Here is a 23,559-nt window from a genome sequence, read left to right as displayed (position 1 = left end):
AGTGTTCCTATGCTCCTATGTAGTCTGGCCATTTGGAGTTTGCAGTGGGTGGCTGGAGATTGTGCGCATGTGGATATGGGGGGTGAGTGGGGGTGGAATCGCATGCCTTTCAAAAGAAAATGGATGTCACGAATGATTTTTAAAAATGTGGGTGTTTAAACATTTATTTTATATCTATATATATTTCCACAAAACGTTCACAAAAAAGTATTCAAACTCAAAAAAGGAATTAGACTTGAGTTGAATACAGAGATGAAATGTACAAGATAAATGAGCAGGCAAAACTCGAAGCTATTTTCTTTTTACTTCAGATTGAAAAAGGCGAACAGTTCAACTGTCCAGTTTAAATAAAAGTTTTGCTTAGACATACAGTGTTTCATGAATACAATGCTGGTAATCTGAGGCAAAGTAAATACCTCAATTTCTCCTTCATGCTTTTTTTTTCTTCGATGTTGTCTTCTGTTAAGAAATATACTGTTTACAAAATGAAACTCGAGCAGTCCAGGAAAAGCTAATTTTCCATTAAAATTTATGAAAACCATAAATTGAGGCAAACCTAAGATTCACAACGGAATCAAGATTATCTTCCCGCTACCACCACATTAAAATAATCACATGCTTATTGGAACACCAAACTCTGCATCCCGACAGAACATTTGTTTCCAACAATGAGGGTGATTCTTTGAAGAAGAAAAATTAAATAATGATAAAAATAATAACAACAACCCTTCAGTGTGGTTAAGTAATACAGATTGATGTATTACACATTTGTAACAGCGTTTGATAACAGCAGCTAGTAATACTGGATTACTATAATTTAGAATTTGTTCCCAAAGCAGTGAAGGTAGGCCTACACAGTTATAAAACATTTTTAAAATTCAAAATAAATACTTTTCAATAATGCATAATGTACTTGCAGCAAATTATAGTAACAAAAATATTGTTGATAAAAACTGATCATAACAGAATATGGATCTAAAATTGAAAACATTGACAGGTTAACATTCTTTTTCCTTTAAGCTTAGTGTTCTTGAGCATTAGGGTGGGCTAGGTTGTGTTTCCCTCCTCCATTTCCTTGGAAGTTAAATAAATGCCTTACCATCAAGAGTGTGTGTTTTATTAAGTTTTCAGTGATGACAGTTTTTGGTCGTTTTGCATTATTTTACTTAAAAAGCTTTTGCACTAGATCAGTGCTTATTAAAGGTCAAGTTGGTCTGCAATTATAAAAGAAAATATCTAAAAGCTAATTATTATTCCTCATAAAAGGATCATCATCATTCTCCAGACTGGATACACTGAACAGTCTTACATACTGAATACACACACACACACACTCACGCACGCACGCAAACACACTTTCCTCTTCAAAGAAAAATGTTACAGTAAAGGTCACTTTACATTCTATCAATTAAAGTGCTCCAAATCCTTTTTGCAAACAATGCAAGTGACTACAAACCTACATGTCCCATTTTGCATTCATCGCATGAACTTCTTGTCAGTCTTAAAACCCACAGCATGGCTGAGCTTAGGAAATGTTCAAATGTTTTTAAAAGGTGGGATGGGAGATTTTTGACAAAGAAGTACTTGGATATGAAAAAGGTTTCAGCTCTTTTGACAGCAATACAAATTTATTTCCATTATTGAAGACCGTTTAATTCTTTGAGTGGATTTAAAAATATACCGAAAAAGGAATGAGATAACAAGGGAATTTTTTTTTTCCAACTGCCTTAACAGTTCCATTTCTCAAGTTTTTGTTTTTTTTAAGAAAAAGATACAAAGTTGCAAGGTAAAGGAGAAAAAAAATGGGGATGAAGGCACAAAAAAAAGACATAAGGTTTAGAGGAGGTCCCAAAATGTAGACATCACCAATGAACTTGAGATGTTTTCCTTCATGTAGCAAAGTGCTTCCTTCCCTGCCCCCCCTCAAGTAGCTTGGTTTCCTATCAAATAATAATAAAAAACCCCTATGGTTTCTGATGAAAACTAACCTGGAATAACCCTTTTTGCCTGAGAAGATGGCACATCAGAAAGAAGGTGAAGAGTTCATTTTCCACTCGTGCGAGAGGAAATACAAGCTCCAAGTTGACACATGATGCATTTTTACACTTTATAAACAAGTCTTTGCGCCCCTGCATCTTATCTGCCTTTTTTCCTTCAGAGAAGCAACATGTACAGACACATAAATGTGCTATTAAATCATTTCAATGCTAAGGGGTGGGGGTGGGGGAAGCACACCACAATTTCTGAGCCATATAACTCACTACGTTGTCCGATGTTCAGCTGACAGTTCAGATTATTATTATTTTTAAGCTAGTCCTGAGGGAAAAGGAGGGGGATGTTTCTACAATTTAAATGGCAATGTTATGTAAAAAGTATTAACAAATCCACTATTACAAATGTCAGTTTTCCTATATGGTCGTCTATAGATACACAATAAAATGGTAAATATATGCAAAAATAATTTAAAAATTATCATGCGTGAATTTACTCACTCTCCTTTGAACTTTGGGCTTCCCTCAAAATATAGTATTTTTTTTCACTTTTTTATCCTTTTATTTTAGTTCATTACCAACCCCTTAAACACATTGAATACTACCCCCCCCCCTTACAGGTCAGCCTAAAAGCTGATGGGAAATATTTATTTTACATTCAAGCTTTTATATCCTAAACAACCCTGTGGTAGCATATAACTCGCCACGTAAGTGGCCTTTTGCTGCTCCCTCTTCCCTCCCTCCCCCCTTTTGCCGTTATCAGTCTTCATGATCTGTTCCGTGGCGAGCTGGAAAAAATAAAAACTAAAATGCGTTGCTAATCAACGTTCCCATAGTCTTTTGAGACTCCAGATGAGGTCTGGGGATTCACTGTCCCAACTTACTCTTGTAGCATGAGAGAGATCATTGCACACAGAAGAACAGTCAAAATTGTCAGATAGGAGAACTATCTACAAAGGTCTGGAAGGACCACGTCCCTCTTGTGTTTCCTCTTTTTGCCGTGGAAAAACTGGTGTGATTTGCTGCCTTGGTGCTGTTTGTTCATGACCGAGGTGCCATGGCTTGAATTTGCTGGACCCTGGAAGCCTTTGTTGGAAGAAGTGCGGAATAACCTCGTGGATCCGTGCTGCAAAGGAGAGGACGAGAAAGCCAGTGTGAGCACCCTCGCTACGTACAGGTCATTTGCTCTCGCAACACATTAGCCACAGTTACATGAGCAGAGAGGCAAGTAGCCCATGGTACTTCCACACAAGGAATGAAGTCACATACAGACCAGGAAAGATTATGTGAAGTTTCCAGGGCTACTCCAAACTAGCAGCTCCTAGCAGCTTTATAATTAATCTTGCATTGTAGAGTACAGGGTCAGATTTAAGGTGCTGCTTTTGACCTTTAAAGCCCTTCACGGCCTAGGACCCTCGTACCTACAGGACTGCCTCTCCCGGTATGCCCCACGGAGAGCCTCAAGGTCCATAAATAGCAACACCCTATTGGTCCCGGGCCCTAAGGAAGTTAGATTGGCTTCAACCAGAGCCAGGGCCTTTTCAACTCTGGCTCTGGCCTGGTGGAACGCTCTGCCTCATGAGACCAGGGCCCTGCAGGATCTGATTTCTTTCCGCAGGGCCTGTAAGACAGAGTTGTTCTGCCTGGCCTTTGGCTTGGAGCCAATTTGATTCCCTCCCTCTCTTTCTTTTTTCTTTTCCTTCTCCTCCTGTGAGGAGGCTACATTTTAATATTTTAATGTTTCAATCTTTTAATGTTGTATTTAAGTTGTAATCATTCAACTTGTTTTTATTATTGCTTGTAAGCCGCTCTGAGCCCGGCCTTGGCTGGGGAGGACGGGGTATAAATAAAAATTATTATTATTATTACATATGGAATCTCAACAGACTTCTCACCCTGAATTCAGAGGGTATATAGAATGAATCTCTTTTAATGCACCTCAATTACTTGCTATTCAAGCTAGTGGGCAAATGCCATTTTTTGAACTACTGACCAATTGTTAAAAGTGATGTCTAAAATTTTGGCTTGGAGTTTTCAAAATCTCAGCACTATTGTGCAACTACTCCAATCATGTTAAAAAAGAGGAAGAGGAGGAAGAGCAAAAGCACATCCACATTTTAAAGATTAAATGGCATGGCACTGACAGGAAAGAAGCAAAAGGCCGTGGTTTTTAATCCCTTCTGAATAAGTTATTGAAAATGCATTTTCATTTCTGTGCTATTGCACCATCAAATATTTTAAAAAATATAGGCGAATAAGTAGTAATTAAATAGCTACTTGATTGGGGGAAAATACACAGCTAAAACAATGTTCACTGGAAAGAATTATAGAGTTGGAAGAGACCCCCCCCCCCCCGGGGTCATCTAGTTCAACGCCCTGCAATGCAGGAATCTCAATGAAGGTATGCTGTGGTATAGATGAATGGCAATAGCCTCACCCTAATGTACCACTGCACTTGTCAAAACAATGCCTCTAAATAAAAATACGCAAAGGCCCTAAGGAGATCTACACCTGCGGAGACTGTGTTACTGTTCCATTGCTCCCAAAATACGTTTGATTCTCTGTGGCCTAGAAAAAACTGAAGAAGCAAATAAGGCAACCGTTTTAGGATGTTACACAGGTACCCCATAAAATGTGTGTGAACACATCATAACGATTCAAAGCATATAGGCAGAACATTCTGTGTCAGGTGCTGATGACTTACAATAGCTGAGCTTTTAGAGTTTTAAATTTTGCACTGTTTTTTATCTTAGGTTTCAATTGTACGTCGCTCTGGACAGGCATTTGCTCAGAACGACGGCCTAAAAATGTACTTCTCTACATTTCTTTTGTGACCACTGAAACCCCTTTTATAGATCCCTTTCCTATTGCTAGAGAAGTCTTATTTTAGTAGCCTCCTCATTACCATCAATCTCTGAAGAGGCAGGGGCAGGGGGAAGAGACCCCATCCCTCCAGATTTCAACCTCATGGGAAAATGTGCTAGCTTGTGTAAGCGTGAGGTTACAGAATTTCTGCAAGCAACAAAATGCTGTACTGAAATCCCGGGCAGGGTGGGGATGCCACTTAAGGATAATAATGCTGGCAGTGGAAGAAGGAAGGGGACCAAGGTGATTGAGCCCAATGCCCTACCAACCTGGGACTTGTTTACAACACTGGATGCATTCACTGTTTGGCCACTTGGTATTTTCCCACTCAACTGCGTGGATCCCAGTGATATGTCCTGAGTAGCCATTCTGTTTGCTGTAGTTTGGCGGCAGCCCAGCTGTTTAGAGGTTTTGCATGGTGTTCCATCAGACTCCTGTTGGGAAACAGGCATCAGCAGGAACATGTCAGTTAAGGGGAAAGACAGGAGAGGCCGGTTCTTTCAGATGGTCAGCACCTTCAAAACTACAACCAGGTAAGGGACTACTGCTCTCAAATATAAGACGTGATAAGGGCCCTTTATTGCTCCCAGATCCAGTGACCTATCAGAATCACATTTGTACCGAGGGAATGTTTCCAAATCACATTTCATGTATGTACTATGCAAATATTATCCACAAAAATGAGCTTTTAAAATGCTGGATTGATGCAAGCATCCATCTAATTATTTTAGACCCACCAACAGCTGCATAAAATGCAACACTTCCCCGCCTTTTCTTTATGTAACTAGCTTTTATCGTGTTAGAGAGGCCTAAGGAATTAGCTCTTTTTGCATTTTCTGGATAATCTGCTTCTATGGAAGCCATGAGGCTAGAGGAAAGAGAGCTCTTTAAGACAATCCCAACTCATACACCGTTTCCCCTCTTTTTAATTATCTCAGAGGCTAATGCAAGTCTGGCAAATATTTGCTGTCCTGATCATTTTGGCTCATGTCTGGCACCAGGAATGCCTAAGGAGGCAGGTCCTATACAAACATAAATTTCTTTCATATCCTACAGATGCCAATACACTTTCCAGGAAACCCAGATCTAGAAGGCTAGGCCTGCACAACCACTGACCCACCAGCAATGTACTAAGGGCTGCTGGAAGCTTCAGCACCCATTGGGTTGGTTTTTTGTCCCAGGCAGTGAAAGCTGGAGAATCACCTAGTCTCTGTTGGGCTCCCATACAGGGCTGGTGAGCTATATGCCTTGCCAGTTACAAGTGCAGCTGTATAAGCACATGCTGCTTATATCAAACCCAAAAGCATCATATTGAATCCAGGTTGAGACCATCTCAGTCCGGGAGATGCTGAATGTGTGCAAGGGTACACCAGGGAATCCTGACAATTGCATAATTATTGCGAGCATTCACTACTGTATGAGTAGTAGGGGAAAGTATATCCCTTTCTGGAAATTTTAAAATGTGGTTTTTGGAATTCCCATGTGAACAATCAACGCTCACCAAATTTTAGGGCATCCACTGAAACTAACATATATAGTTTCTAAGAACATAAAATAGAAAAGCAGGTATTGCCATAATTGCTGGGCTGCATAAACAAAGGTGCTGCTTTAAAGTATGCTTAGAGGTGCTTGCTCTGTATGGTTTTGTTTCATTTTAAAACTTATGTTCCTTGAAGATCAGACTCATATAAACCCTGGCGTCACTAACCACCCTTTGCACTCTTCTCAGAGGACTGCCATGTTCCATCTCCCACTGCCTTGGAGGTTTAGGTGGCTGGGACTGGCAGAATGGCGTTTCTGACTATGGCATCCAGATTTCAGAACTTCTTCTGAAGAAGGCAGACTACTAGCCTTCGCCTTGGCTTTTTATTAATTTGTTACATGCTTTTGTGTTTTGCCAAACTTTTGAACTGTCCTATGCTTTTTTGCCCCTCTCACAGGTTTGTATCTCATTTTTTTATTATGTCTTGTTTTAATTGATTATGTAAGCACAGCTTTCGGGAGCTAAAAGATAAGAATGAGTGCAAACAAATATGCCTTTGCAACTCTTCACAATTTTGTTTCGTTTTTAAACTGTTTGCTATAAGGATACCGTTTGAGGCAAGGAAAATTCAAAGCAGCCCATCCCTAAATACACAAAACAACTTTGTGGTGGTGGGAGGGGGTTTTCCTGAGCAAATCAGTTTGATTCTGCCTTTCTCTGCATGAAGACGCAAAGCAGCAAAGAGGGGGGGAAATACTACTATAAAAAAGACTATTGGCACAATACAAAACAGACAAAAGGAATAACTTATCCAATTCTGAAATCTTTAACTAAAATGTCCCTTGGACCAGGGCTGTCTTTAGAGCCCTTTTAAAAGCTGGTGTTCCTGGAGGGGTGGGCACATTTCTATGGGGAAGCCATTGCATAACCTGGATGCCACAATTTTAAAAGGTCATTTTTCTTGCTCCCATTAATTGAACTTCTGCCAGCGGTGGTACTACAAGGGGGGGCCTCAGAAAATGAGCAATGTTTCTGAATGGGTTCATATGGGACAAGGTAATTCCCAAGATACCATGTTCCCTGACAACTTAGGTTTTTATTTTAAAAGACCAGAGCCACAGCACTTCAAACTGAGCCCGGAAACAGTGGCCAGTGAAAACAACACAAGAATTACATAATATGGACTTCCATATAGCTCCAGACAATAGTTTGGCTGCTATATTCTGGACCAGCTGGGGTAACTACACTGCTTCAAGGGAAGCTAGCGTGCATTACAATAATCCAATGGGACAGTGACCAGGGCACGATACTTACTACGTCGCTGGAGCTGGAGAGTGTAGAAGATGACGATGATAAAGGGCCTGATGAAGAATTTGATGAGTGTTTGCTTGGTGTCTCTGTTTTACTTCTAGGTTTCCCTAGTGATTCATTCCCTTCAGAAAGATTATTGTTGCATTTGTCCAACTGCTGGTTGTCTATCAAGGTCACCCCATTACCTGTTAAAAAGTACAGAATAGTGAGCACATAAGCATTCTTTCACAACAATGAAGTTGCTCACAACAGTATAGAGAGTTTTGGATTCCGGGGAATATGTGGTCCAGCCCCACGCAGCATGGTGAATATAGTCTGGGGAAAATGTACACCAGCAGTATAGGGAGGGCCACAAGTTCCCAACCCCTGTGTTAGATGAACACACACTGTGCTCCGTTCTCAGACCAACAGTGGGTTGTAAAGAAAATCAGTTTCCACTTTTGCATCATGCTTGCAGCTGAGATGCATTTAGTGCAAAAATGAAATGCAAGACGGGTTTAATTTGTTTCAAAGCCCTGAATGACAATAGGTGTTAAATGGCATTCAGGGCAGCAATCCAGTCATATCTGAGACCGTGGCTTTTAACCAAATAACTCTGTCATGTCTATGTACTACTGAAACCGGTGTTAACACAATGAACACAACTAATGTAGATCTGTTACTCCCCAAGGGATTTCTTCATTATTAATTTTAGCTGGATTGGGGGGGGGGTATTTAGTTGAATCCAGTTAAGTTTCTTTAAAATATTCTAGGTAATTATCCAAGCGTTGGTCTGATCTAACTTTGCTTCATCCTGACAGAGCTTGTGCAAGGCAGGACAGATTAATAAGATTTGCTACATTAAAGACACACCAAGGATGGCATAGCATAACTGAAAGAGGATGACATGATGGAAAGCTAAGTGAAATGTTGTCGTTTTAAACTTTAGAACTTGGGAGCATTTTTGTTGGTTGTACACTACTTCTGAGCTTTTGAGAAAGTTGCATAAAGTATTTATAAATGGCGTAACAAAGATTGCTGTCAGAGACACAGTGCTCCAAGTGCCTATTACAGACATGGAACTTTTCAGTTAATGCTGTGTCAAAAGAATTTGCTAAAACTTCTGTTAAAATCCATGATTTGCACAAACAACTCTTTGGCAGAGTGGTTCTCTATAACACATGTACTACTCTTGGGAGGAAGGCATTATCTCTGTAACCAGAAACACACACTCCTCAGAGACTCATGTTTTGACACATGCTGTATAGAACAGGGACTCTCTGTCAAGGTATAGATATGATCATTTATCCCAATTCATTTTTATTTTTATTCCTCAGTTCTTCGCATTGAAATAGTCAGCTATCAAATAACCTTTCTGATCTCTCTGGACCATGGTTTTTCTTTTCCTTGCAGGCTTCTCCACCCTTCTTCTCAGTGTCCATCAGTGCAATCTTATGCACATTTATTCAGAAGCAAACTCCATTATATCTAGTAAGTGTATTTAGAATTCAGGCCTAGGTCTGTATCAATAAAACAAATCAACCTTTGCTGAATAGGAGTATTTAGTAAATTGCCTGCAGCAGTTCTGTCATCCCTCCAGTGCATCCCAACAACATGTTTTCTTAGAAGCAACTCCTGTGTTCAATGGGGCTTACTTTTAAGTAAATGGGCACAGGGTATCAGCCACAGGTGGTTTGAAAAGCATGGTCAACTGCACTTCTTTCAGCTATCTTTGACACTCTTGTTTCTCCTCTACCTCCTGTTCTCTGCTTTCAATATATCGTAGTCTGGATCATCAGAGTCTGCATGCTTCCATACAGGCTTTATGCTGTTAAGAATATCTGGGAATAACAGGCCTTGATTTAGTGAGTGGCCAATTTAAGTTTATGCAGCTTTGGTTTTCTTTTTGACTTGTTATGACAACAGAAGGGACTACTGCCAGATCAAGCCTTCAGCAGATTCTGCTGTCAACATTTCAGTCTGCAACACATGAGGGTTAACAACTTGTTTTAAAATGAGAACTCCCAACTACAGTATGTCATACTCAAGTAGACCCACTCAAATTAATGGACTTAAATCACATCCGCTGACTTCAGCAAGCCCACTCTTGAGGAAAAAATCTGTCAAATACAACCCAAAGTATCTTATACTGCTTATGGAACTTCCACAGCCTATGTTCTATTCTATTTGAGAATGTCACTATTTATTACTCCCTGTGTTTTTTCTATCAAAGTAGTCAGTTATCAAGTCAACGTTTTCTCTCTTGATCATGAACCTACGCTTGCAGGCCTCTTGCCTGTGCTTTTCTGTATCTGTCCATGCAATCTTATATATGTTTACTAAGAAGCAAGCTCCATTATGCCTGAAGCTTTTTGTGCCACTGTCCATAATGCAAATCAAGCTTTTTTGAATCGGAAGAAGCTTTTATACCTATATTACAGGCCTCTAAAGTGAACTTTTGGCCTCAAGGGTTTTGCAAACCTACATATAGGAAAATCTTACCATTGCATGACGTCTCTGTGCTATTCTGCATTCCCCATTGCTTTGATATCCAGTCTCTGTATGTTGCGACTTCTTGTGTTACTCTGATAATTCTTCCTAATATACTGTGAACATTTTAAGAGAAAGGAAAGGTTAACTGGCTTTTTAAAGGATGGGGGGGGGGGAAGAGTGACATCACTAATGGATCCAACTTGGGACATATAATGTTTACCTTTCACTTTCATTGTTGGGATAATATTTAGCTATTGGCGATACTGCATGGCTCAAAACAACATATGCATAATCAAAGGCCTGTTTCACTTGCATGGCACCATAAGAACTCCTGCCAACATCATTACCTTAAAAGAAGAAAACAACCATTAGGGTGATTGTAACGGGTAAACATTTTCTCTGAATATAATATGATTTTGGAAAAAGGAAATTAGTCCCAACAAAACAAAACAAGGTAATTTACCAATCAACTGGGATCTAAATATCCCAATAATACAAAATGAAGTAATAAGCAATTTTATTACACAAATATTGCACTTTTATATCACAAATATAAAAACAGTTAAAAACATAACCTGAAATTATTCAACTCAATAAAATAATGCCAAATGCTTTTTGACTTTATGGTCTTCCTCAGTGTTCCTTAAGGTGAGGGATATACATATACATATACATATACATATACATATACATAGAGATAAATCATCAGCTTTTTGCTTTCCAGCTTCTACTGTACAAGTTGCAGCTACGGAATGGCAATGTATTAAAACACACAATATAGATATTTGCAAATTTCACACATTATACACATAGAGAGAGCATGTGTGTATGTATGTATACAAATATGTGAACATGTGTATATAAGGTGGGTCACTTTTAGACATATGTGCTATTACTTTTGGCTTATGTATATATATTACTCAACTCTAAAACTCTATATAATATAAACAATTCCAAACAAACATAACCTGAAATTAACTCAACTCTAAAATAAACTCAGACACATTTTGGTCTTAGGGTCATCCTCGTGGGTCATCTGTGTTATATATATATTTGTGATATAAAATCATTTTTTAAATACCAGTTTTATATTACTACATTTTGTACCATTTAGACCCCCAATTTGTTGGGAATCACCTGAAACTAGATTGTATGCAATTCAGGAACTACTGCTGCTTTGTTGCATCCTTGGGTTAAAAGTCTCCAAGAAATTGTTTACTTTCCTATGGCCTAGTGAAAAGCCCAAATACCTGGTTGCAGTGGGTCTTCAATATACAACATTGATGGTCTATAGCCATCTAGCATATTCTTTTGCACTTCATCCTTAGCCACATATGAGCCACCGTCCTTTATTCGGATTCCTGTTTTCAGGTAGTTGAAATGACGCCCATATAATTCAAAAAATTCTATTAAAAGGACACCGTAGTTGGCGTTGGGCGTACAAGCATCTTCTCTGGGATGTAGCTATTGGGGGGGGGGTACAAAAACAAAAAATGATTTACAAAAAATCTCCAGATTCCTTTACAATCCATGTAAACACTAAAATCAATAGTGAAATTAAAGAATCAACCAATTTAATAGCTGGCTCAGGGGACAAAACACAAAAAGCTTTTGCACATATCCCATCACTCAATTATTTCCGATGCAAAATGCCCCAAGACTTCCACTCAGACTCTGTGGGTGTCTGGGCAAGTCATTACCTTACTCTGCCCCCTGCCCCAAATCTATAAAATAGAACAAAATAAATGATGAACCTTCACAGGATTCTTCTGAAGGAGGAATGAAATGCAAAGTTGCAACATACACACTTAACACACGAAAAAGACCTAACCAGATTGTGAGTGAAGCACACTGTATAGTGAGTGAGCTGAAGTTGGGACCTGGGATATGCAAAACCAGACTAAAACACTTGTCAATATTCTACATATCTGGTCAGGCTTGCCTAAACAAACAAACAAACAAACAGCAGGCATGCTGAAAGGAGTGCAGTGAAGACACCTGCCGGATGTCAATAGGAAGGGAGTTCCAAATTGTTAAGTGTTGCCACAATAAAAGATCAATTTCTAACAAAATGCGGAACAAGAATTATGTAGCACCCGTAACAGTGGCAGTTCAGCAAATCAAAGCAGCTGAATGGGCGTATCTGGGGTGAGGCTACCTCACCACATTGTTCTGATGTTATCACACTGATCTTCCTTCTCTGTCTTCTTCCCTTCACACCCTTTCCTTTATGTGTCTTTGACTTTTTAGTTTGCAGATAAAAATATCCCCAAAACAGAAATGGCAGAAATAGTACAAAATAATTCAAAGCAAATAATTAGTTTAAACAAGTGAATGTTTTAGAACTGCTATTACTAAAGCAGTGCTCATTCCACTTCAGAGCTATTCTGCTACCCCCAAAAAAATTTAACTACAGTACTAGTTAGCATACTAAGTTCCATTATATGCAATTTTTATGGTAATTATTTTATTACAGCCAATGGGTGGACTACAATGTTGTGTACCCTAAAGTGATATTACACTTAAAAGGAGGGAAAGGCCATTCATGACCTAATGACCTGGTACATAATAATTCCTCTCAACTTACCTGGAGAAAACTGACGGCCATTAAAAAAAGACTATAAGATCCAATTCCACCTGTAAACACTTCATTCAGGTCCCTCTGCAACAAGAACTGTTTCAATACTAAAACTAGATATGGCAATACAGGATATTTCTGTGGGAGAAAAAGGAGATGGGAATTAGACTTCCATTTACAGTGGTACCTCAGGTTACAGACACTTCAGGTTACAGACGCTTCAGGTTACAGACTTCGCTAATCCAGAAATAGTACCTTGGGTTAAGAACTTTGCTTCAGGATGAGAACAGAAATCGTGCTCCGGCGCTGCGGCGGCAGCAGGAGGCCCCATTAGCTAAAGTGGTACCTCAGGTTAAGAACAGTTTAAGGTTAAGAACGGACCTCCGGAACGAATTAAGTTCTTAACACGAGTTACCACTGTATTCCACAAAGAATATGGGTCTGTGATCTCAGCAGATATTGACAGCTTAAGAGGTGAACTGTCACTCAGTGGTGTTCAAAGTACTCATACCTTGCCAGAGGCCTGCCAATTTATTTGCTGATTTGCTACTTGCTGAAACAACAGATAATAGACTAGCATGACTAGTGGACAAGCCTGTATGGTTCCTTTTCTAGATTCCTTCTCATACTGAACTTTAATTTCCAGTTTGCTAACAAAATGTGAAATCAGCCTTCATACTTATTGCCCTAAGCCACCTTACAGGCACTCTCAGAGACACCATAAAATGTACAACCTGTTGGTTGTCTGTCTAATAACAAACAAAACTCCTCTGGAAACTCATCCAACGCTAAAAGTATAAGAGCTTTCTACACTGGAAATAGTACGAGATACCAAACGGTTTGATTAATTGTACAATCAAATTTGGTAATAAATAATAATATAACCTGGAAGACTGCTCAAAAAGTCTACTTTAACTGGGGAGAGACACAGACAGATCCACACATATCCTCTGGTGCCATCTAGTGATATAATAATTAAAAACAAGAAGCAACACCATTCAGGGTCAGGTGTTCTGTCTTGGGAGACAATGGAGTGTGCCTCCGGGGTTGAAGTCAAACCTCTGTGTTAGCGGCACCGGAGTGACCTCCCCAGGACGCAAGCTTGAGCAGTGTGTACCAGGAGGTACCAGGCAGCCCAGATGATAAGAAGCCCCTCTCAGCCTCGCTGATGTGGTCCAAATGAAAGCAGAGCAATACATTTGGCACCAGCTTAGCTGCATGTGTTGCTGGAAGGCGCCATTCAAACATCTTAGGGACTCTACTCCAGATTTGTGTAGGGTCTACTCCTTAGCATTTTCTTCTCCCAAAGATATCCCACAAGGCAGTGGAGGTTTAGGATCAGAGTTGTCCTTCTCCTAGATGGGCTACCTTCCCAGGCTGACAAGCCCTACCGGCCCCTCTCGTAGGACTCTACTACCCTTCTTACAGGCCCCAGAGTGCTAAGGACCACTTCGGCAAACAAAAACCTAACACTTCCATTTCTATTCTTTTGTGAATAGCCTTGGCATGCAGGCAGGTTCAACTTGGTTGTAGTTGCAGCACTGCCCGTCCCGTTTCGCCACCTGAGGCGAAACAGTAATGTGCCACCTCCTGCCCCCTGCTGCTGCCACCCCGCCCATCCCAGCACTTCTTCTGCTGTCAGAATGCCCCCCTCTTACCAAAACTCATTGAGATGGGGGGTGTTTCCCAGGGGTGGGGAAGACAAGCAGCAATGTCATGCACCAGGACGCCTCCCTCTTCCCAAAACTGTGCAGGGGTGTGTGTGTTCCGGTTGCAGCAAAAAGGCTGGGGTGGATGGGTTAGGGTTAGGGTTAGGGCAACTGCTTGAGCTTTTGCCGCCTGAGGTGGCTGCTTCACCCCGCCTCATGGGTAGGCCAGGCCTGACCCCAGGACCACCATCCCTTCTATACAACTTCTCACAGGCTCTGATTAAGTCCATTTCCCATTTTAAGGCTTCTTTTTCACCAGAATACAGATCGCACTGTACCAGAGAGCTCTCAAACAATCAGGAGAAGCTTTTGGGAGACAATATGATGTAGGAAGGCCTGGAGAAAGGCAGGCAGATTGCAAGAGCTTCTACTGGAGCAAATCTACCATTGGAGATACCCTATATAAATGCTCTGCCCCCTCTCAATTGTTTCATTGTTTTCACTCTTTTAAACATGGCTGCGATGAGGTTTTCTAGCAGCATCTTTCTCCAACCTGATGCTCTCCAGATTTTATTGGACTGCACAGTTTCATCTATGCCAACCACTGGCCAGGCTTGCTGAGGATGGGGGGGGGGGAAAGGAGTCCAACAACATATGGAGACCATCAGAAATACAATGTATTTTCTTAAGAAACAGAGAGAGGAGAAACAACATGAATTTTCAAGAACATGCCTCAAATCTCCTGTTGCCTACACCTCTTGAAGCTTAGCCATGGCCTCAGCTACACTGGCAAAAAAAAGCACTTTATATGCATTGTTTATGCATTCTAACACTATGACACCAGAAGGCGCTATGGAGTTCTGTTTTTGCTCACCCAATTTCTCATACAAAGTTTGCAATGCGTTTTACTGAAACACTTCTTTGATGTGTCTAGATCCAACCCATGTTTCCATGTATCAACTAACCTTGATAAAATCTCTGATGAGAAGAGCAGCTTTTACCCCATTCTGTACATTAAAACTGATATCAACCTTTACTTCAGTGAAGGAATCAGTCAGTTTAATTATAGGGACCTGAGGAAAAAGCAAAACAACACATTTATCAAAAAGGCTGAACTCTCTTTCTCATATATGCTTAGTGTTAGACAAGGACAGCACACACTTAAAATTAAAACAAAACAATCTTCACAGAGCTCAGCCTTTTGCTACATACAAGAGGTCCTTTATACAACCATAGAGGAATGCAATAGTACTCCAGTCACAAAGCAGTTGCTTTTCAGTCATGAACAGGCAGCAGGGGGAGATAGGAGGCCACAGAATAAAGCTATTCTTCACGTAAGGCCTGACATAAGAAGCAAGCCATTCACATCCCAGAGGTGCTTCTCATGTTACTTCAGAAAGAAAATGTGGCTTTATCATCAGGAGCTGAATTCACATGTAAGGATTCGAGGAAATACCATTGAAAAAAGCAATAGCAACTAGACTCAAATTCATAGCGCTAAAGTACATCAAGGATCTGAAATTCGTCTCTAAAAATTGTTTAAAGTCTAGCTTATTTGGCTGTCTACTGAGACCAGAATGTAACAAAACTTGTGACCAGAGGCTTGAGGATGCCCTTTGAAACCAGACTTTTCATTGAACTGCAGACCACCAATGACAACAACCCCCAATGCGGTGTTCCCAAACTGGTTTTGGCAGTCCTTCTGCTGTACAGAATGATGTGTTTGTTGGGAAATGCAAACCCAAAGCTCCTTTCGGCATGCACAACCAGTTGTGTGGTTCTCTGGATTCTGGCGCAAGAACAGTAATAAAGCAAGGAAGGCTTCTTTTAAAAGGATACTGCAAATTGTCACACTGGCAACATTTGCAGTAACTGTGCCCATGAAAAAGATTCATGGTTTGTGTTCTTCAGCCTCCCCCATAGTTGTTTTGCTGAGGAAGAGAACCTTCCTTACCAAGCCCATTCTTACTCTATTGCCCCTTCCTCAATCTTTTGGGCTTATTTGCATGTGTGAGGACCCACTTCTAATAGATACAGATAATTTAAAAAGCAACAGCAATCAACAATAATTTACTGATTCGGCTTGCAACTTTCAGAGATCAAGGGCAGCTGTACAGTACAAAGTTCCTTTAGTGTATTTCTTTTTTCTTTTTCTATTTGTTAAAGAATACCCAATTTTAGTAAAGCATAGAGAGAGAGAGGGAGAGAGAAAACTTACAGTTGCTTTGTCCAAAACCTTTACTGAACCTTCATCTGCCACGTTGTGTTTCCTGAGAGCCTCTTCCAGGGTCCAAAGCGGCAGCGTCTCCCATTTCCCAAACACAACTAAGTCTATATCACTGAAATTAAGAGGCAGCAAATTAATAGACTCTCTATGAAGTAAATTCAGAAAGACCTTTCTTTTTAATCATAGAACTGTGATTAAATTTGATACAAAGCTTTTCTAGGGCAGGGGTCTAAAATCCTGTTCAAGCCATGTATTTCTGAAGTGAACAGAAGTGACTCAAAACACTTTTCTTGGCAGTGAGAGTTCGAGAAACGGCACTCTATGGCCACCTCCTAATATACAAACTAATATCCCTGGCAGTTTGGTGGCTTATGGCTCTGAAGTCCCCAAGTCTCTCAGGCAAATATCTCCCAGCTCACAGGTTACAATGAAATCTGTAGGAACAGAGTGTTTCTCAGCTGCAGGATCCAAGATAGGGTGGGGCGGGAAACACAGTATGACTCCCTGAACACAGCCACAGAGGCGATATAACTAAATGTGCAGGGGAATGTACAAAATCATAACTACAGCAAAGGTACAACATGACACAAATAGCTCCAACATAGATAACCCACCCCCTGTGCCATTCTACAGAATCTGGGAGCAAGTACCTGAAATGCCATCATTACCCAAGTGAACCTTCTGGGGTCATTCTCCAAATTCCCCTGTCTTCAGATATAAAGCAAGTATCAACTGCAGGAAAGGGACCTTTCTATGGCAGCTTCCCATCTTTGGAAATTCCCTCCACGGGAACTTTGCCTGGAGCCTTCACTGTTACCATTAAAATACCAGGCTGGGTACATCCTACCTACTTGAGCTTTTAACTCACATCCATAGCTTTTAATGGTTTCATTTTGCTACTTCTACCCTGTGTCGATTCTTTTCTGACACCGCTGTCATTGTTTGTTTTTGGAATTTATTATTATTGTGATTTTTAACTTTAAACCGCCCCAAGGAGTTTTACGGTTGAAATGTGGGTTAGAAGCATCGATAAATCAGTTAATCCTCCAGCTTAAATGCATCACCAGCCTGGTGTTAGAACACAGTAGGTGGCCAGGTGGGTAAGCAGGTAGGTATTTTATTACACAGCATCATCTAGGTCAAATACTAAATGACAGTTCAAGCAGCTGTCTCTGAAGTGTCTACTCAGGGCATTGCCTGACACAAGCTGCCCTGTGGAAAGGAGTGAGAGACAGTAAGGGAGGCATGCAAATATACCAACCAATGCCTACTCCAAGTAGACTGCCCCTTCTCCTCTCCACAGGATCACAAAATGTCCTGCTGAAATGAACAGGAGATTGAGGGGACTAGACAAAAGATAAACTGGGTGTCTGCTCCAGCTAGACTCTCCTCCCCTGGATTCTGATGAGCTTCAATAAATCTTACTGCGGTTTTATTATTGTATTCTGACTGTACTTGCAAGTCACATTGGCCAGATTTCCACTGGTAAAGGTTGGAAATACATAATTAGAAACAATAATTTATAAATGTGCAGGACTATCTTCTGTCAACAGCCAGGTCAGTAAAGGGAAAGTGATGTTGACAGCGACTTTGACTCCCTTGAACTTCAAATTTGCTTTCCGGTGAAATTATATAACTTTTCATCTCCATAACATCAAAACAGCTGTTATGCAATTTCAGTATGACTTACAAGTTAAATATAAGCAGGGAAGGAAAAATGTGATATTCAGTGTAAGAATAAGGGGAAATTAAAGAGTACTAACCTAGTAGGTAAATATAAACCAGTCTTAAAACTTCCAAATATCTGTACCTGGAAAAAAACATGCAAGTAGGAAGTTAAAATCCTTCACCAAAAACATATGGAGAAAAAAATTAACATTGAATGTGCTGCCCTCAACTGGCAGACTTTGGAAAAGCTTGAAGAATAATATAGGACATGAGTTTGAACTCTGAATATTCAACACCATAGCAGCTAATTGCCAATTCTAAAAAGTAATGTTGTTAAGTAGGCACTTTAACAAAATTATTTCAAAACTAGATAACTGTTATATTCCAAATACCACTTGAATTGTAATGATTGAGAACAGTGACACTATACTCAATTTTTAAAACTTACAAACCCTTACAAAAATAATTGAAAGTGGAGGGGGAAATAAACTGCTCCTTTTGGTGCCTTTACAACTCAAAACCTAGTTTCTGTTTATGGCCCCATCTGCACTATACATTTAAAGCAGCATCATAGCACTTTAAACACTCATTGCTTGCCTCACAATCCTTGGAACTGTGGTTGGGTGAAGGTGCCACGAGCTGCTCGCGCTCCAATTCCCTCAATTTCCTTGGGAAGAGTCACTGGTTGTTAAATCACTCTGAGAACTGGGACTCTTGGAAGGTGACCGTGTCACCTAACAATTCTCAGTGCCTTTATCAAACTACATATCCCTGGATTATTTGGTTTAAACTGGTATGATACTGCTTTAGATAGAATAGATGGGGTCAGCTCTCAACCACACTTGGAAAATGAGATGAGCATTGCTTTATCCATCCCCCCCCCCCGACTGGACAAATGGGAAGAAGCCAAAGCTCAGTGAGAGCATCTGCTTTGCATGAAGGAAGTTCCAGGTTCAATTAAATAAAAATATCAGATGCCTGAGAGCTGGCACCTGGTGCCACCAACAATTGACAAAACTGAGGTAGGCAAATAGTCTGATCAGGTTATGCCAGCCTTCTACAATGTACCTAATGCCATCTATTTGTAAGAAAATTATGAATTCCAATTACAGTGGTGCCCCGCAAGACGAACGCCTCGCAAAACGAAAAACTCGCAAGACGAAAGAGTTTTTCGTTTTTTGAGTTGTTCTGCAAGACGAATTTCCCTATGGGCTTGCTTCGCAAGAAGAAAGCCCATAGGGAAATCTCCAGGGACCTCTTTTAAATGGCAGTGGGGAGCAAAGCCTTTCACTCCCCTCTGGCCTTCAGAAGAGGTCCAGGAAGGCTGGCGGGGCCGAAAGGCTTTGCTCCCCACCACCAGCATTTTAAAAGTAGTCCGGGATAGCAGGGAAGCGCTTCCCGCTATCCCGGACGGCTTTTGAAGGCAGGCGGGGGGGAGCAAAGACTTTCGCCCCCCGCCGGCCTTCAGAAGAGGTCCTGGACCTCTTCTGAAGGCCGGCGGGGGGCAAAAGTCTATGCTCCCCCCTGCCTGCCTTCCCGGGGACTTTTAAATCGCCCCGGGACAGCGGAGAAGTCTCCGCTGTCCCAGGGGCTTTTAAAATGCTGGGGGACGGCAGCGAAGGGTTCGCTGCCGCCCTTCAGCTTTTTAAGATCGCCCCGGGACAGTGGAGAAGTCTCCGCTGTCCCGGGAAGGCAGGCGGGGGGGGGGAGCAAAGACTTTCGCCCCCCGCCAGCCTTCAGAAGAGGTCGGGGGACAGACTGTCCCCGGACCTGGTCTGAAGGCGGTTTCCATAGGAACGCATTGATTGATTTTCAATGCATTCCTATGGGAAACCGTGCTTCGCAAGACAAAAAACTCGCAAGACGAAAAGACTTTAATTTCGTCTTGTGAGGCACCACTGTATATCCTTCACGTGCCATAATTTAACAGCTCTCTTCAAACAGATTGGCTAACTAGACATTTTGTGTCGTCATCATGCTGAGCTGTGCAGAACAGAGAAAACACAGTCACTACACACACACACACACAGTGTGAAAACAGCTCCAGCACAAACAAATCACAGTAACTGCAGGTTCTCCAAACTACAATTTAAATCGACAAGATGTGCTCTTTGGGGAAGGCCGCAGCAGCACACAAGTTTTTCTGCAGAACCTGAAGTGACCTTCAGGATTATTTTGAACCCAGTGGTTTTCGGGATCCAAATAGCCAGTCGTATGTCCCACCCCTTTCCCGCAGGATTTGTAAAGCGTATTCAACCTTTGTTTTTAAGAAGGAGCACAGTATTTGCCAAATCAACTTATGAAGCTTCCTTCTACTGAAACAGACAAAGCAAGCCAGGATCCACCCATCTTGCACAACTCCCCCAGGTAGCTCTCCCTTTGCCCTGCAAGCCAATATCTTTAGAGGCATAGGAAGCCGCCTTTTACTAGGCCAGAATTATTTGCCCATCTAGCTCAAGATTGTCTATTCTGACTGGCAGTGGCTCTCTTGGATTTTAGGCAATGAGAAATCTTTTATCTTCTATGAGATTCTTGCTACTGAAGACATCAAGGTTTGAACCACAGGCCTCCTCCATGCAAAACATGACCTGAACCACTGAGCTATGGCTCCTCCGATCAGTTTTCAGAGGCCAAACCCTTTCCTCCAGCAGGTTTTCCTGTACTGAACTTTCACACACTCTTATCGTAATTACGCAATACACAATGTGAAGTCAATGTGGTCAAAACAACACAAGGTTTTATCTGAGAGAGCTAATTCTGCTCAGCTTTGAGGACCCTGGGTCACCTTATAATTGAAACTCTCTTTCAATGGAACCAGCTATATAGAAACGATCAGTGATAAGACTGATCCTGGACTTAGTGTAAATACTAGTGTGCAGAGATTAGAAAGCCCTTTAAGTTATGAGGACTCTGTGATGCAAATCCAGGCATAACTCTAGCTGTGCTCCTTATCCAAGGCTCCTTGGTGGACATGGGAGAGTCACTGTGATAGATGCCGAAAGATTCTTGGCATGTGCACACCCTCCTAGCCACCCCACATTTAATAACAGTGTTTGTAAGCATGCGCCAGGCTTCCTATGCAGGAAACTGCATGGCGTCATGCTAAGGACAATTTAGAGTTTTAAAATGCGATGGTGTACTGTTTGTTCTTTTTAACAAGGTTTACTTTCTTTTTCAAAACCAATCTAACATGTTTCCTCTTCATGTCAGCTGTGCTGTCGTCCCAACCCCAGGATAATTAAAGCCTCTCTCAGCCACTCTTATGGTGGAGCCCAGCTGATGCCAAGAACAGTTCTCACTTACTAGGAATGTTTCCGTCTAAGCACATTCCCTGGAGCAATAGAGCAAATGACACAATTGCTGGCTTCTATAAATAAAGGCATAGTTTTAATAAATGCTTGCTTAATGCCATCGATCCTGTTTTATCTTTTTTCTTAAACACACCGAGTGTACGCAAACTCCTGAAAGAAAGAAAGAAATCCTCTTCCCTAAAAAGGAGGCAGGGTTCAAGAGCTTTCTATGAATTGTGCAGCCACAGGAAATATTTCTATGGAATATAAGACTGCAGTGTTTTCATTTCAGTCCAGATGTGGACGGCAAGTATGACTGGATCAAGTTAACAGGAAAAGTATGGATTTAGGAATGAGTAGAGGGAAGGGGCAGGCAGGTTTTGTACAGGTGCTCTTACTGCCAGTGAAGATGGCTTGTCTGTTAAGCCAGTAAGCAACTAAATGAATTTTTCAACCAGCTTTCAGAGCATGCTTTTACTACCTTATGTAAAGGACATATTAAACAGTCCCTCAAGTTTTGCTTACATGTTACTCTTTTGCAAATCACTTAAGTCACAGAATTTATGCAGCTACAGAATAAAACCCAAAGCTCATCATAGCCAAAATTCAGCAGCTTGTTTGTTTTACAATTATTTTGGGGCATATCTATCTCTCTTCCCTTTACCTTTGCTCCCTTTCCTTCTATGCAGTTGAAGGCAACTGCTGCATGCAAGTGGTGAAATGGAATGTAAGGGGTGATTTGCGGACCCACAACCCCTAGTACACAAAAACACCAGGCATCAGTCTTGCTGCTAAACTTTGGCTGCTGGAGCTTCCAATCTCCAGTGATATTCCATTCAGTACAGGAATTTGTTCTTTCTTCTAATATGCTCCTAACACACTGAGTCTGAGAATAAGTGCACAACAAATCATAACCTTAATATCAACTGAGGTTGAAATTGTTCATATTTGCCTCATTTACATATTTTTCATTCTAGGGCTTACATTTTCTAGTTGTGGAATTTTTTTGGGGGGGGAGGAACATCCCAATCATCAAGCAGACATAGAAATATTTAAAATAGTAAAGTACAACAGAATTTTGTTAACCTTACATCAGCATTGGGCCATAGACCCTTTATAACGTTTTCTATCCTATTCACCACCTCCATTCGCATTCTTTCTTCTTCAGGTCTGGGTGACATGTACTTGTAGAAATCAATGATTTCTTCATGAAGACTGAAAAAGAAGAGGGAGATGAGTTAGACTAATTACACAGTAATATGACTAAAATAAGAACAGTGTCTCAGTTGTAATCTTTAACACCAATCCTGTACATGCATACTTGGAAGTAAGTCCAACTGTGTTCAATGGGACTTGCATACACATTACGTGTGCTTTGGATTACAGCCCAAGTCTGGTAAGGATAGCAGTCTCAAACAATTTAAAATCACTTATAAGAGCAGACCTACAACTCATAAAGGGAAAAGGAAATGTACAAACTAGTGTTTGCCTCAAAATGCTATGCTGAGGCGAAGTATTTGCAGAGAAATACTGGCAGGCAGGATACTAGCAGGCAGGAGGGACTCTTTTAATACTTTTGTCACCCCAAGATTCATCTCTGCAACTCCTTCCACTGGACAATGTTCATCTTATTTTTTTCAAGCTCTGAGATAAAAAGCAGGCTGTGCAGGAGGTGTGGGTTGAGAGGAGGCAATCCTGGGGTTAACAGGTAACCCACAACTGCCCCTCATCCAGAAATCCACACTTTGCTGGGTAAGTGTAGTTGTGTCTTTGGTCTCACAGATTTCAACAGGACTTCCTTCTGTTTTTTTATTTAACCAGATTTGCGTGCCACTAAACCATCAAAACATCTAAGCAGTTTACATAAAACAAAGCACACATTAAAAATACAAATCAAAATGGTAAAAAAACAAGCTGATCTACTCTCCCCCCCCCCAAAGTAAAAGCTTTTAAAGGTAAAGGTAAAGGGACCCCTGACCATTAGGTCCAGTCATGGCCGACTCTGGGGTTGCGGCGCTCATCTTG

The 23,559-nt window shown here is 41.0% G+C and overlaps 1 protein-coding gene and 1 long non-coding RNA gene across 3 annotated transcripts in view; one reads left to right on the top strand and one right to left on the bottom strand.

The window, feature by feature from the left end:
• Window positions 1-285: 285 nt before the first annotated feature.
• Window positions 286-23,559, bottom strand: part of TENT4B (terminal nucleotidyltransferase 4B) — a 55,425-nt gene continuing 32,151 nt past the window's right edge. The window contains exons 2-12 of one of the 2 annotated variants that reach the window (XM_081924038.1): window positions 22,626-22,749; window positions 18,340-18,386; window positions 16,568-16,688; window positions 15,315-15,422; window positions 12,710-12,838; window positions 11,373-11,586; window positions 10,343-10,469; window positions 10,132-10,235; window positions 7,654-7,835; window positions 5,126-5,290; window positions 286-3,117 (exon numbers count right to left, since the gene is read on the bottom strand). In XM_081924038.1, coding sequence (XP_081780164.1) covers window positions 2,938-3,117; window positions 5,126-5,290; window positions 7,654-7,835; window positions 10,132-10,235; window positions 10,343-10,469; window positions 11,373-11,586; window positions 12,710-12,838; window positions 15,315-15,422; window positions 16,568-16,688; window positions 18,340-18,386; window positions 22,626-22,749 — 1,501 coding nt within the window. In that variant the 3' untranslated portion in view covers window positions 286-2,937. The remainder of the gene's footprint in view (window positions 3,118-5,125; window positions 5,291-7,653; window positions 7,836-10,131; window positions 10,236-10,342; window positions 10,470-11,372; window positions 11,587-12,709; window positions 12,839-15,314; window positions 15,423-16,567; window positions 16,689-18,339; window positions 18,387-22,625; window positions 22,750-23,559) is intronic. The other variant, XM_081924039.1, reaches the window with a different exon arrangement.
• Window positions 20,161-21,657, top strand: LOC309377180. Its single transcript, XR_014171472.1, has 2 exons — window positions 20,161-20,611; window positions 20,704-21,657. It is a non-coding gene; the product is annotated as an uncharacterized lncRNA (long non-coding RNA).

This window comes from Podarcis melisellensis, assembly GCF_964234715.1.
Source record: "Podarcis melisellensis genome assembly, chromosome: 8".
NCBI lineage: Eukaryota > Metazoa > Chordata > Lepidosauria > Squamata > Lacertidae > Podarcis > Podarcis melisellensis.
This window is presented reverse-complemented; position numbering and strand designations above follow the sequence as displayed.